Genomic DNA, 15,064 nt, shown 5'->3' on the forward strand with positions numbered 1-15,064 from the left:
AACAGGTAGATACATTTGATCACATTAAGCAATTAAATTCAAACCTGAATTGTGTTGTCTCTGTGTGTCATCTGTCCATCTCCTGAAGTCCAAATAGCAAATGAAAGTTCTCTGTTGCCATTTATATAGACGTATGAACAATACCACATGACACATCAGAAAGTGAAACTCTTTGGGTGTTGTTTACTCCAGTGTTTGAAGTATGTATACCAAAATAATTGGAAATAATTTTGAATAAAACCTTTATGATATGCATTTTATAAAACATTATTTTCCATTCGTAAAAAAAAAAAAAAAAAAAAAAAAACCTAAAGATTTTCTAATATCGTCACCTTTATTTCAGTAGTACTTTATACAAAACAGATTGTTTCAAAACAGCTTTACAGTGATAAGACAAAAATTCTTTGATGAAACAGTTTGAAGATCTAAAATGATAATTGTGTCATCATTCAGCTCAAGTCAGTTCAGATCCTTTAAGATCATCAGTTGTTAAATTCAGTTCAATTTTGGCTATGAGGTACATAGCTCAGTTCAGTGATATTATTGGCATTACACGTATTCCTTGAAATCACATGACACATCATAATGGGAAACTGTTTTTTTACAAGAATGGAAAAAAAAAAGATTTATAAAATATATATGATTTAAAAAAAAACTAAAACTTTTAACAAAAATTATTTGCAATTTTGTTATGCATGCCTCAAATATTCAAGTAAAAATAAATAAATAAATAAAAAGTTTCACTTCCTGATGTGTCATGTGATTTCAAGGAAGAGAGGTATTGTTCATACATGTCTATATAAACGGCAACAGAGAACTTTCATTTGCTATTTGAACTTCAGGAGGTGGACAGATGACACAGAGACTACAACATTCAGGTTTGAATTTAATTACTTAATGTGATCAAATCTATCTACCCTGTTTCCATTTAGCTTCTTACTTCTAAAAACAGCATTATTTACTTTTTATATTTGAACAAGACACACTATAATATACACACTATAACATTACTCATTGACAGGCTTCTAGAAAACATTCTACAAACTTATGAATGTTTTTTCTTATGGAGAAATTTGACAACAGGTCTCATTTTGTTGAATAGTACATTGTTCAGATTCATGTTAACCAAGTCTTGTTAACTAAACTTGTAAGATGATAAATGTTAATAGACATGCCACACACTGAATTGCTTAACAGACCTGCTCCAACTGAAATGTTTCTATTTTGGATGTAGACTGCATCAAGTACAATCATTCTCCTAGTGTCACTTTAGTTTTCCAGGTATCATGTGATTTACTAGATTGAGGGTACAGACTTCCATTATCTTTGCAAACAAGTTCTGTTGAACTCTTTGTCAAGACTAAGCAAACAATCTCTAACTTTATTAACATTATGGGAAAAAATATTCTGAATAACATGGTATTTTACTTATTTCTGTCACACATATTTAAGTAAGTTTGTTTGAACTTTGTACCATCAATGTTGTGTGCTGCAAGACCTGATGTGTAAAATATTTGCTTTTATCTCTAGAGATAAAATGACAGCTCCAACTCCAGATTCCCTGGGCTCCCTTCCTGGTGAAGATGAAAAGAACACCAAAGATGCCAACAATCAGACTGAACATAATACAAAAGCTTTTAAAGAACTTAATGAATCTAAACAAAGCAAACATGCAAAGAACTCTGTCCTTAACAATAATGACAGTTGTTATCCAGTTAAAAACGAAGTCAGTGAAAAAACATTTCATATGCAGCCAATTTCAGATCCTTTTACATCACCAGATCAAACCCCTAAAACAGAGGTAAAAACAAACATTCCTAAAACTAATGCTTCTATAAAAGAAAATAAACTGATGATTAGTACAATGCAAAGATAATGTGTTGTCTACAGCATTACACTGTAAATAAAAAAAAATAAAATAAATGTTCTGTACCATTTTATTTGTTACAACTGCTCATTAATACAAGTATCTTATGATCTAAGCATTTTATCAACTAAAATGTAATGTAATTATGCTGACATGGAAGCAGTTTAGGTATTGGGTAGGATTAAGAATGTGGACTAAAATCATGCAGAATAAGGCATTCATATTTGCTAATAAGTTGTAATAAATAGCCAATATTCTAGTAATATGTAATAAGCAACTAAATGCCTTAAAATTAAGTGTTACTCAATGGTGATAATCCCAAAAAATAAATAAAAATAAAATGAAAAAATAACAAACATAAAAACATACACCATGAGTTAATCCAAAGATTAAAACATAAATAAATAAATAAAAATAAATATGAACTAGAAACCTGACTAGAAACCATAATCCTGGAACATGGAACAGCATTCAAACTAAATACGTGACAAGATAACATGGCAAACATGAGGGCCTAAATACACAAAGACTAATGACTAACAAGGACACATGACTAGACCAAACAATGAGAACATAACACATGGACATGGAGAGCACATGACAGGATAACAATGACAAGGGAAACAAAATAAAAGACATGAAAACATAAATGTGAATAAAACCCAAAACAGAAGTGAAAAGATGGTCAAATGGTTTCTTTGTCAATTCAAACCAATGTGAAATTTGATCTTAGTTTGGGATTTACCTAATACAGTAAGTTATTATGTTTATCTTTCTAGGACATCAAACAGCTAGTAGAAGTGAAGAATGACTCTAAAGCTGTTGGCCATGCATCTGACTCATTACAGACCAAACAGACCAACATGGGTAAGTAAATTCAGTATGCACTGCACTGAATTAGGTGTATTCAATTAAAGTTCCTAGAGTTCCAGTCTCTGTACCAGGAGTCCCCAACCCTACTCCTGGAGAGCTACATTTCTGTAGGTTTAGTTCACCAAAAAATGAAACTTCTGTCATTAATTACTCACCTTCATGTTGATCCAAACTCGTATGACCTTCATTCATTTTTGTAACACAAATTATGGTATTTTTGATGAAATCTGAGAGTCCACGTAGTCCACGTGACTACAGTGGTTCAACCCTAATTTTATGAAATGAAAAGTATGTGGCTGATACTTGTATGTAACAAGAATCACTGAAGGAAAGAAAAACAAAGAACAGCAAAAACAAACAAAAAAACAAGAACTACAATTGACGTTCAGCCACAGCCTTAGATTAAATTTAGATGATATTTATTTGTATTTATGTATTTATTTTATTGTATTTTATTTTAAATCTAATTACCCTTCTAGACATTAATAATGAATTTTTCCTATTGATGTGGACCATGATTTTCCACAACAAATTATTTCTTCACCACTTAACCAACATTGCCTCTGTTCAATTATTTTGGGTTCTGGGTTTCACAACATTTCTCAATTTTTCCTACATTTTCCACATGTTCTCCTTTTCCTTCTGCTCCATCTCCTGCTTCCACTCTTCCAATTTGCTATCCATCACTTTCTCCACCTTATTTCAATGAACATTAGTTCTACTGATTCTTTTCCTGACATTGCTTTTCTCCGAGTACTTCCATTATTTTAAGTTTGCTCTCTGCCATGCTCCAGATTGGCACTTTTTTTCCCATCATGGTCTTTACAGTTTTTGTCACATCTTCTATCCACATTTGCTTTCTATCTTCTACCATCTGCCATTCCAGGTAATTCCTATACTTCAGTGTCACTCTGTCTCGGGTTTTGACAAAGTCAGCCAATTGATCATATCTATAAAGATGTAAAGTCATCAATTTCAGGTATTGATAAATCTGAGGGTTCTATATCAGTAAAATCATCATTAGTGAAACCTTCTGTGTTTTCACCCCTATTGAGCTCCATTAATGTACAACATTAATAACATAATCTAAATAACATTAACATAATCTAAATTTTAAGAGAAGGTTTCATGCTCGGTAAAATCCATCATCCCTCTAATCCTTCTTAATGAAGAGCCCATAGGTTTCCCTCCCTTCTCCTCTGTTGCTCACAAAGCTTCAGTCTTCATCTGACATCTGTTCCTGTCTAAAAAAAGCCCAATGTCGTTAACTCTTTCCACTTTTTGTCTGTGGAACAATACTTCAAATAATCCCAACCAAGGAATTATCAGCATTTCAATTTTCTATACTTTATGTACAATTGCCAAAATAGTCAGCACTATTCCTTACCCACATTATTCCCTTAACTATTATTATTTTACTCTCAATTTATTTTCCCGTGTCCTTTTATTAATTTCTTAATTGGATTTACAAGATCTGGAACTAGTACTATAGCAATTGGTATCTCTAGCACACTGAAGGCAATCATCAGATTTTCAATTCTCACTTGTGGAATTTCAATGACACAATCCAGAAGTCCATATATGACCAGCATAGTTCTTTTGAAATCTCCCATACTCCCTTTTACAAATAAAAATAAAGCTCAGGATCCACAATACCAGAATCAGGTTAAACCTGTTGTAGACTAATCTCAAAATTTGTTTAATAATCATTGAAAGTCCAATCCTCATACTGTTTTCCTTGTTTTGGTACACGGATCCTGGAAGGATGCAATACATCCACCAAATTGGAATTTGTAAGGAAAATCTTACCCATTCCAAAATGTCTTCATTGCATTCATTGGCTCTGGTGAAGTTGCTTGACGGTGCTTGTTGCTTGCCATTGTTCTGTTTTTCTTTAGACCTTCTCAGTCTTGTGTCATGGGTCAATAATATGTGTAAATTACAATACTTGCCTCTTTATACTCACACCCTCCTGCTACTCGTTCCCCCTCAATTAACCCTGGGTCATGGCCTTTTGAACTTGAACTCCTTGAACTTATAGTTAAAACACTGCCAACCACTTTTACTTCACTCACTCTTTTCTCGTTTTACACCTCTAGCAAGCTTTCCAGCAAAGGCTGACTGTGTCCGAAATCGCCCCCTATACCCTCATTCACAATTCCCTACATTAGTCCACTTGACCTCTGTCATGAAAACTAGCATGTATAAACCTTAATTTAACTATTTAATAAGGAAGTTAAAATGAATTTATACCTGTATAATACACTGTAGGGAAGGATAGATGATTCAACTGCTTCCGCGGTGCATTGTGGGTATTGTCCAGCCATTGAGCGTGCACCAGTTGTACACTCATTACTGCGGTACATTGTAGGATGGAATGAGCACTCGACAACATTCACTATGGTTTCGTAAACCATTATAAATGGCTGTTCCCTCTGTATAAATAGTGCCCTATTTAAGAGTATGGGGGCAATGATGGCATCTTCTTCAGTTTGACTTGACATTATGCTCTGCTGACTCGTGCAGTGTGGAACCGTAATAAATGAATAACTATAGTAGTCTCAGCCAATCGGAGCAAGGGGTGGAAAAAAGAGGAAAACGGAAGAAAATCCAGTGCTGGGATGATAAAGTCAAGTAAAGTCAACGTGTCGCAGCAGTAGTTCCAGATCGCAATCACGAAGCATACGATTTCATGCTCAGTCACCTTCAAAATTTAGTAAAGACTGCAAAAGACCAGTACAGCTGGTGGCAGCGGTGCATCCCATCAGGTGATCAAAATAACTTCTGCCAAGGTCTGAGAAGTCTCGAACTCAGCGTTACCAGATTAGTTTTGAGAAAAGCTGATTTCATTCATGCGAGACAAGAGGAAGAGGCAGAGAAGATCACACCTCCACTGACGATCTCTAGCTACCCTGTGGCAACAATTAAGTTAAAGCCCACATCCCTCCCAAAGTTCACTGGTAACAAACGTGACTTTTACAGGTGGAAGAGAGACTGGGAAGCACTTCAAAAGCAGGGCGAGCCTACTGTTCCAAGGAGGTTAAGAAGATCCAGGTGCTTGACAGTCTCGAAGAGAGGATTGTAAGTGATCTTCGCCTCACCACTTATAATACAGCAGAGGACATTTTCCGTGTCTTGGAAAATCGCTATGGAAATGTGACAGCTATTGCTATTGAAATAGTGGAGGATTTGCAAAAAAATGCCTGCTATAAGAAGTCACCACCCACGGAAAATAGTCAAATGAATCCAAGCAGTAGAAAAGGCACTTGGAGATTTGAGTGACCTTGGAAACACTGGCGCTATTAAAAATCCTTTAGTGACAAAGTCACTCGAAGGGAAACTACCCGAGTCTCAAGAAGGAATGGCTTGTTTATGTCTCTGACCAGCAAAACTCCATCACACTAGACAACCGGTTTGATAATCTGTTAGCATTCCTCAAAAAGCAAGAGAGAATTTACGAGCAGATTGAACAGCTAATGGCTGAGGAACCAAACAGAAGGGATTCAAGATCCGAGCCAAGGTGGGCAACAACAAAGTCCACAAAATCAAGCAACGACCAATCAGGGTGTGTAGTCTGTGGTGACGTTAGACATAAAAGGAAGCTCTATTTCTGCAAACAGTTCTGGTCACTAAAGCTATCGGACAAGAAACAAGAAGACTTGATCAAGAAGTAAACTTTCACCAGACTTGGCACAGCAATGCCAAAGTGTGTTCTCAAACACTGCAGCAAGAGCATTCGATGTGATGAAAGAATGGCTAAGTTTACTAGCAGAATGTGGGTTGCTGGAACTGCCAGTAATCATGATGCTTCTCAATATGACAGCTAATGCGGGAGAGAAAATTTGGGGGACACTAATTGACTTAGCATTAGACACTAATTATGTAACACACAGTGCAGCAAATCGTCTGAACCTGAGAGGTGAAAGAATCACTCTTGTCATCCATGGAGTCAAAGGAATAAAAGTTTGTGTAAAGACCAAGTATTATCTTCTAAAAATCTGAATAAAAACTCTCCAGGGTACTCCAGGGCACTCTCAGGTCACATCAGTTGGCTTGCTATGGATTAGAAAGCATCGCCGAGATTCACAAAACAGTGCCACCTGAGCAATTGCAAAAGTTCTTTCCAGATGTGCCCCTTGTCAAACTTGAGAGGCCTAAAGTAGTCAAAATGCTTATAAGCCATCGAGAAGGCCAGCTAGCCCCACAGAGAGTCAGGGTGGTTGGAGACCTAGTTCTATAGGACGGTCCACTGGGAAAGACAGTTGGAGGAACTCACCCCAAGCTTTTCGAAGAGGTTGCTGTATCAGCTCACAGGTCTAAAACGCACTTCGCAAGGTCAATGAGAATGGCAGCTGTGAAGTATGAGGAAGTAACAGAGTACTGTCCACCAAACAAGCCATTAGCCAGATTTCATGAATCAAGCACACCAACCAGCACCCGAGACTTTCCGGAGTGGTGGAAGTGGGATTCCATTGGCGCAGCATGTGAGCCTAAATGTGGTGGCTGCCGCTGTGGAAATTGCCAACCTGGTGGAAAGGAAATGACTCTTGCAGAGGAGAGGGAACTCGAAATAGTAAGAGAAGGCCTCACTTATGTCACGGAAGACAACCACAGCAAGGAGCCACACTGGCTCGCAAAATATCCTTGGTTGGAGGACCCAGCTTCCTTGCCAGACAAAAGGAGAGCAGTTGAGGCTACGTTCTTGAGGATGGAGAAACAGCTAGCCAAAGAACCAGAATGGAAGGCTGCTTATAGCGCTGAAGTGCAGGACATGCTTGACAGAGGGGCTGCAGTAAAGTTATCCAAAGACACAATTGCTAATTGGATTGGGTCTGTGTGGTATGTAAGCCATCCTATTGCTCCTAACCCTCACTCAGTCACAACACCAGTGAGGCTTGTTTGGAACAGCAGCCAAAGATTCAGAGGTGTCAGCATGAACGATTTGTTAGTGAAAGGTCCAGACCTTCTTAACCAGATACATGCTGTCCTGCTGAGGTTCAGGAGTGGAGTGTACACGGCATTAGGAGACATCAAGAAGATGTATAATTCAGTTTGGTTAGAGGACCGAGAAATGCATCTGCACCAATTCCTTTGGCGAAACTCTGAAGACGAGGAGCTGGAGGAATATGCGGTCACACGAGTCAACATTGGAAACAAGCCAGCAGAGTGCATTGCGTAGCTGGCAATGCGTGAAACTTCTAATTTGCCATCCTTTGCTCACCCTGAGGAAGAGCGCAGAGTGCTCCATCAAGACAGTTATGTTGACAACATTCTCACGTCCCACAACGACTTTCACCAGCTGAAGTTCATCACTGCAAATGTGGAGCTGATCTTAAAAGGCAGGAGGATTTCTTCTTAAGCCATGGGTATTCTCAGGTCAAAGTGGGAGGGGTGACTCTGAAAATGAGCCCACTGTAATCAAAGAAAAGATCATGGTTCTACCAAACCAAATGCACGAGGATGACAATAAAGCACTTGACCTGGGTTATGACTTGAAAGATGACATCAATCAATTTCTCAAAGAGAAAAAAGAAAATGAGACTTGGTCAAAATCTCTCACAAGAGCAAGTCAGAACCCAAACACCAAATCCACTGACACATAGGGAGTTGTTGAGTCAGATATCAGGTGTGTATGATCCAGTAGGCCTAGTGACTCCCGCCAAGCAGAAGGGAGCAATTCTAGTCTGCAGAGCTTTCCAAGAGGCGGAAGATGGAAAAGTTCCAGTCAGGGAAAGTTGGGATACTGCCCTTTCGGACGGTCTAAGAGAAGACGCCGTTAAGCTCTTTGAGGAATACATCCAGCTTGGCCAGATTAAATTCACTAGAGCTTTAACTCCTCCAGATTCCAATGATGAACCCTGGGCGATAACCTTTTCAGATGAAAGCGAAGGTGATACTGCTTATGGTGCGGTAATGTACCTCAGATGGAACTCTGATCAGGGATCAATCACCAAGCTTGTGGAGTCCAAAGCCAAACTGACGCCGTTAGACCGCAAAGGAGATGCTGTCAAAGCAGAAATGTGCGGAGCAGTGTTCGCTTCACAGCTGCGGAAGTACTTTGAGCAGCATTGCCAAATTCGAGTTGGAAAATGGTACCATTTGGTTGATAGCCAAACAGTCCTTGGCGCTATACAGCGAGAAAGCTATGGCTACAAAACATTCTTCGCTAACAGAATTGAAGAAATCCAAGGAATTACGAAGGCGCAAGAATGGTGGTGGATACCAGGTCCGCAGAACATTGCCGATATGATCACTAGGGGGGCTAATCCTCAAAATCTTGATGAAAATTCAGAGTGGCAGAATGGGCCGAAGTTCCTGAGCTTACCAGTAGATGAATGGCCAATCAAGTCAGCAAAGGATTTAGCAGCTTCTGCCCAAGAAAGCATCAGTAAGTTTCAAAAGAAGGCATTTGCAGCTGCACTGACAAGGTCTAAATCAAAACAGCAGGAACCAGTTGAATTATCAAGGCAAAATGAGGATCTTATCCAAGTCCAAATAAATCCCAGGAGACCACCTGCAGGATTAGCTGTCCAAAACTTATTCATTATGGAGAAGTTCAGTGATCTATCCAGACTAGTTAAAACAGTAGCTTGGGTTTGGAGAGCAGTGAAGAAGTTCCTTGGCAAGGATCGGACCCTAAACAACCCAAAGTGGGAGGCAGTCTCTTCAATAGGAGCCATCTCAGTGAGAGAAAGAGAAGACACCCTACAAGACATTTTCCTTGCTGCGCAAGAAGGTATAACCTTCCCAAACACCACCAGAGACAGGCTGGTAGTCTATAAGAGTCCAGACTCTGGGCTATTGGCTTGTGGTGGAAGAGTGCAAGTCTTTAAAGAAGATCAAGTTAGCGTTCCAATCCCTTCGAATTTACAACAGTGGATCTCTTTGGGCCCTACCTGGTGAAAGATGATGTTAACACTCTGAGGTCTAAAAACGCGCCGGCGCGTTTTGCAGGTTTTTTTTCACATTGCAGCAAAACAGACTTAAAATACTCTGTCATTTGTTGTCATAGAGACATAAGTAATGCATCAATTGAAACTATAGAATATTTCCTTTTATTTGTATACACTCAGAGTAAAAACAAAATGTTGTGCTTTTTGTAAAATAAAGAAAACTAACATGATGCGTGATTTCTCCTCTCCCTCTGAACGAAGTCCAATCTGATAGTTCTCAGAAAATGAAGTGTAACTTAGTGAATACTAATCACAAAAAATTCATACTTATGTCTAACAAAACGTTGAAATGTCAGGTTTAAATCGTGCAAGTCAAATCGAAAACAAACATTCTGTGTTTATGTAATCTGTATGAAAAGAGAGCCATGTCAGAAGTCCGTGATTCAGCTCATTACCCACTAATGCGGCCACGCCCACGGAGCCAGCGCTATTCACAGGCAAATTCAGAGACAACACATGCATTCATCATCTCAATCGTGTATTTATTGCCTTGAAAATTGTTTATCTGAATGAAAAAGCCATGGTTAGCGATCTCTGGAAGACATGCAGTAAATTCCTGTTGTTTTCTTCTATTGATAAGTTTTAAGTGAGTTTTTGTTTCTTTAGCGCCCTCCGGCTGTAGTATGAATTGGTAAACACCATTCATGGAATATCGTCTTCTTCTTAGGTGAATTTGTGGATTAAAATGCACAGAGCGCCCTCCAGCTGCAGTATGAATTGCAAACACCAGCGCTCATAGAGATAACAATGAATATAAATAAAAAATAACTCCTCTGTATAGAAAATTGACATAAACATATGAGAATCCTATATTTCTCCAAATGTGCATGCTTTTAAACTAAAAGCCTATATTCAGACTCTTTGCATCACAGAAATACATTATATTTAAAGTATAATATAAAACCATTATTTTATATTGTAATAACATTTTTCTGTATGTTTCATATACCATGATGAGCTTGAGACATCACAGAAGTTTTTTTTCACAGCCTACCTGACTGAAATGCCTCATTAATATGCAAGTCTTTTCAGGTCATTACTATTCAATTCCTTTGTCTTCACAGGTGAGAATGAGCCATTATTCATGGAGATTCACGCCTCCTCGCATACCGTGTTTCTTGGCAAAAAGTGTCTTACAAAAACTAAATCAGTATATTGTTATAAATGAAAGAGTAGTCAGCATAATTTTTACATAATTTTGAAGCAAAAACTCTAGTCTACAACCTTCAATACCCAAAAGTCTTGTGAACACAGATTTAATATACTTTTATTGGCCTTATATCAGTGACTTAAGTTTTTTGTTTTTTCAGTAACCACGCATAAACGTTATTCCTTCAAAAACACAAACATGTACACACATGTTCCTCACATATTATGGTAGCCTAGTTTGTGCTGAATACAGTGTAATGACACTTGTGTCATTAATATGTTTATGAACAACTGAAAAAAGCACAAATGTCAGGGCATGTCAAAACTTCTCCAGGCCCCAAATCAGCCTCAGACTCCAGAGGGTTAAGAAAAGAGCTTCTATAAAGGTCTGGGGAGTTGTCTTTTGCTGTATGTCAAGCAGAGCAATCCACGCAGAGCTGGCAAACACCCAATCAACTGAAAGTTTCTTAATGGCCTTCAAAAGATTTGCTGCAGTTAGGGGCTATCCTAAGAAGATCTATTCAGATCCAGGAACCAATTTCATTGGGGCAAGACCAGTTCTACAGGAGCTTTACAAATTCTTGGAGGGCATCGACAAGTCCGCTCTAGGAGAAATGGCCACATGGAAAATGGAACGGGGTGGATGTGGAAAATCCATCCAGCTGATTCTCCACACAGGAATGGAGCTGCAGAAGCTGCAGTGCACATTCTAAAAAGGGCACTCCAAAACTGTGCAAATGAGCAAGTAATTTAGTAGAACAATCTAACTTGTCTACAGTTAATAGTGCCAAACAGTTTGCCTTCTAAGTATTGTGATTTCCATGTGTATCCAAGGAAAATCGAGTGGGAGGTGTCAAGTCAAACTGAAGAAGATATAAATTAATTACAAATTCAATATAAATAAATAAATAAATAAGTAACATGAAAAACAATATAAATAATAAATAAATAACTATAGTAGTCTCAGCCAATCGGAGCATGGGGCGGAAAAAAGAGGAAAACGGAAGAAAATCTAGTGCTGGGATGAGCGCGGCTCAATCGTTTGTGCTTCGTTTGTTCTGGTTTGTGCTGGTTAAAGTTTCGTTTGTGCTGCTTTCAATTTTAACACTCTGAGGTCTGACGGTATCGCCGGCGATACCACCGTGGTTATTTTCTTATCAGTGTGAAAGAGACTCAAAATACTCCGTCAATGTTGCACATACAATTAAGAGTTATACACCATTTTAATCTGTGGAATATCTTCTTTCATTTGTGTACACTCAGAGTAAAAACAGAATGTTGTGCTTTTTGTAAAATAAAGAAAACTAACATGATGCGTGATCTCTCGTCTCCCTCTGAACGAAGTCCAATCTGATAGTTCTTAGAAAATGAACTGTAACTTAGTGAATACTAATGACAAAAAAATTACACTTATGTCTAAAAAAACGTTAAGATGTCAGGTTTTAAATCATGTAAGTCAAATCGAAAACAAACCTTCTGTGTTTATGTAATCTGTATGAAAAGAGAGCCATGTCAGAAATCCGTGATTCAGCTCATTATCCGCTAATGCGGCCACACCCACGGAGCCAGCGCTATTCAGACGCAAATTCTGAGGCAATGCATGCATTCATCGTCTCAATCGTGTATTTATTGTCTCGAAAAGTGTTTATTTGGATGTTAAAGCAATGGTTAGCGAGCTCTAGAAGACATGCAGTTAGTTCCTGTTTTCTTTTCTTCTATAGATGAATTTTAGATGAGTTTTTGTTTCTTTAGCGCCCTCCGGCTGCAGTATGAATTGGAAACTCCATTCATGGAATAGCCTCTGCTTCTTTTAGATGAATTTGTGGACTAAAATGCACAGAGCGCCCTCCGACTTCAAGGATGAATTGAAAACACCAGTGCTCATAGTAATGACAATGAATATTAAATAAATATAACTACTCTGTATAGAAAATTGACATAAGTATATGAGAATCCAATATTTCTCCAAATGCGCATGCTTTTAAACTAAAAGCCTATATTCAGACTCTTTGCATCACAGAAATACATTATATTTTAAAGTATAATATAAAACCATTACTTTATATTGTAATAATATTTTTCTGTATGTTTCATATATCATGATGAGCTTGAGACATCACAGAAGGTTTTTTTCACAGCCTACCTGACTGAAAGGCCTCATTAATATGCAAGTCATTTCAGCTCATTACTATCCAATTCTTTTGTCTTCACAGGTGAGAATGAGCCATTTTCAGTGGTGATTCACGCCTCCTCGCATACTGTGTTTCTTGGCAAAAAGTGTCTTACAAAAACTAAATCAATATATTGTTTTATATGAAGGAGTAAGCAGCATAATTTTTACATAATTTTGAAGCAAAAACTCTACTTTACAACCTCCAATACCCTAAAGTCTTGTGAACACAGATTTACTATACTTTTTTTGGCCTTATTTCAGTGACTTAAGTTTTTTGTTTTTTCAACAACCACGCATAAATGTTATTCCTTCAAAAACACAAACATGTACATACATGTTCCTCACATATTATTGTAGCCTAGTTTGTGCTGAATACAGTGTAATGACACTTTTTCCATTAATATGTTTATGAACAACTGAAAAAAGCACAAATGTCAGGGCATGTCAAAACTTCTCCAGGCCCCAAATCAGCCTCAGACTCCAGAGGGTTAAAATATTAGACTTTGAATTATAGGCGGTGACGTCACTCAGCCCCCCACATGCTCCAAATTCACCCAAAATAGTCTTGTTTGTTTGTGCTCTGTTTGTACTGGTTTGTGCTGGTGAAATTTCCATTTGTGCTGCTTCGGTTTTTAAAATATTAAAATAACTTTTATAGGTCATTCTCAGGTCACTCAGCCCCCCACATGCTCCAAATTCACCCAAAATAGTCTCAATCGTTTGTGCTGGTTTGTGCCTGTAAAAGTTTTGTTTGTGCTGCTTTCCATTTTAAAATATTAGACTTTGAATTATAGGCGATGACGTCACTCAGCCCCCCACATGCTCCAAATTTGCCGAAAATAGTCTCATTTGTTTGTGCTCCGTTTGTGCTGGTTTGTGCTGGTGAAATTTCTGTTTGTGCTGCTCCCGTTTTTAAAATATTAAAATAATTGGGTATTCATTCTCAGGTCACTCAGCCCCCCACATGCTCCAAATTTGCCCAAAATAGTCTCAAACGTTTGTGCTTTGTTTGTGCTGGCATGTGCTGGTAAAAGTTTTGTTTGTGCTGCTTCGGTTTTTTTAGATATGTCTATTAAAATAATATAATAATATCAGCCCCCCACATGCTCCAAATTCACCACAAACAGTCGCAATCTTTTGTGCCGATAAATGTTTCATTTGTGCTGCCTCGGCTTATAAATATTAGACATTGATTGCATTGAAATGAATGACACTGAATGGCTGCAAATGCAAATCGCATAAGGGCATATTATAGTGACTATTAGGCTATATACCAAAGCACAGACATTCAACAGAAATAGTAGGAGCAATGTGATTTCAAATTAAGTCTCTGTTTGCTTCCCTTCTTTTCAGTGACAAGCGTGTGTCAGAAACGGAAAGTTGTTGCATCAAAAAAGCAAAACCTAATGATGCAACATGTTTCACTCGTTATTACAAGCAGGTTTTTTTTTTTTTTTTTTTTTTTTTATGAATAATAACATAATTTGTGTTTCATTGGAAAAACCTAAAATATCAGAAATATCAGAAAACAATGGAAGGGATTGTGATTGTGGGATTGTGCCACAAACAGTCCACCTCCTTGTAAAAGTTTTGTTTGTGGACTGTTTGTGGTGAATTTGGAGCATGTGGGGGGCTGATTGACCTGAGATTTTATAAATATTATTTTAATAGACATATCTAAAAAAAACGAAGCAGCACAAGCGAAACTTTTACCAGCACAAACGAAGCACAATTTGGAGCATGTGGGGGGCTGAGTGACCTGAGAATGAATACCCAATGTTTTTAATATTTTAAAAAGAAGCAGCACAAATGGAAATTTCACCAGCACAAACCAGCACAAATGGAGCACAAACAAACGAGACTATTTTCTGTGAATTTGGAGCATGTGGGGGGGCTGAGTGACGTCACCGCCTATAATTCAAAGTCTAATATTTTAAAATAGAAAGCAGCACAAACGAAACTTTTACCGCCACAAACCAGCACAAACGATTGAGACTTTTTTTCGGTGAATTTGGAACATGTGGGGGGGCTGGGTGACCTCAGAATGAC

General features: G+C 37.9%; 1 protein-coding gene across 1 annotated transcript in view; it reads left to right on the plus strand.

Moving 5' to 3' along the window:
- The first annotated feature begins 841 nt into the window (after positions 1–841).
- The window catches only part of LOC125265431, a 54,505-nt gene continuing 40,282 nt past the window's right edge, over positions 842–15,064 (plus strand). Inside the window, exons 1-3 of the mRNA XM_048185650.1 lie at positions 842–878; positions 1,531–1,801; positions 2,647–2,734. Coding sequence (XP_048041607.1) covers positions 1,538–1,801; positions 2,647–2,734 — 352 coding nt within the window. The 5' untranslated portion in view covers positions 842–878; positions 1,531–1,537. The remainder of the gene's footprint in view (positions 879–1,530; positions 1,802–2,646; positions 2,735–15,064) is intronic.

This window comes from Megalobrama amblycephala, linkage group LG3, assembly GCF_018812025.1.
Source record: "Megalobrama amblycephala isolate DHTTF-2021 linkage group LG3, ASM1881202v1, whole genome shotgun sequence".
NCBI classification, from domain to species: Eukaryota; Metazoa; Chordata; class Actinopteri; order Cypriniformes; family Xenocyprididae; genus Megalobrama; species Megalobrama amblycephala.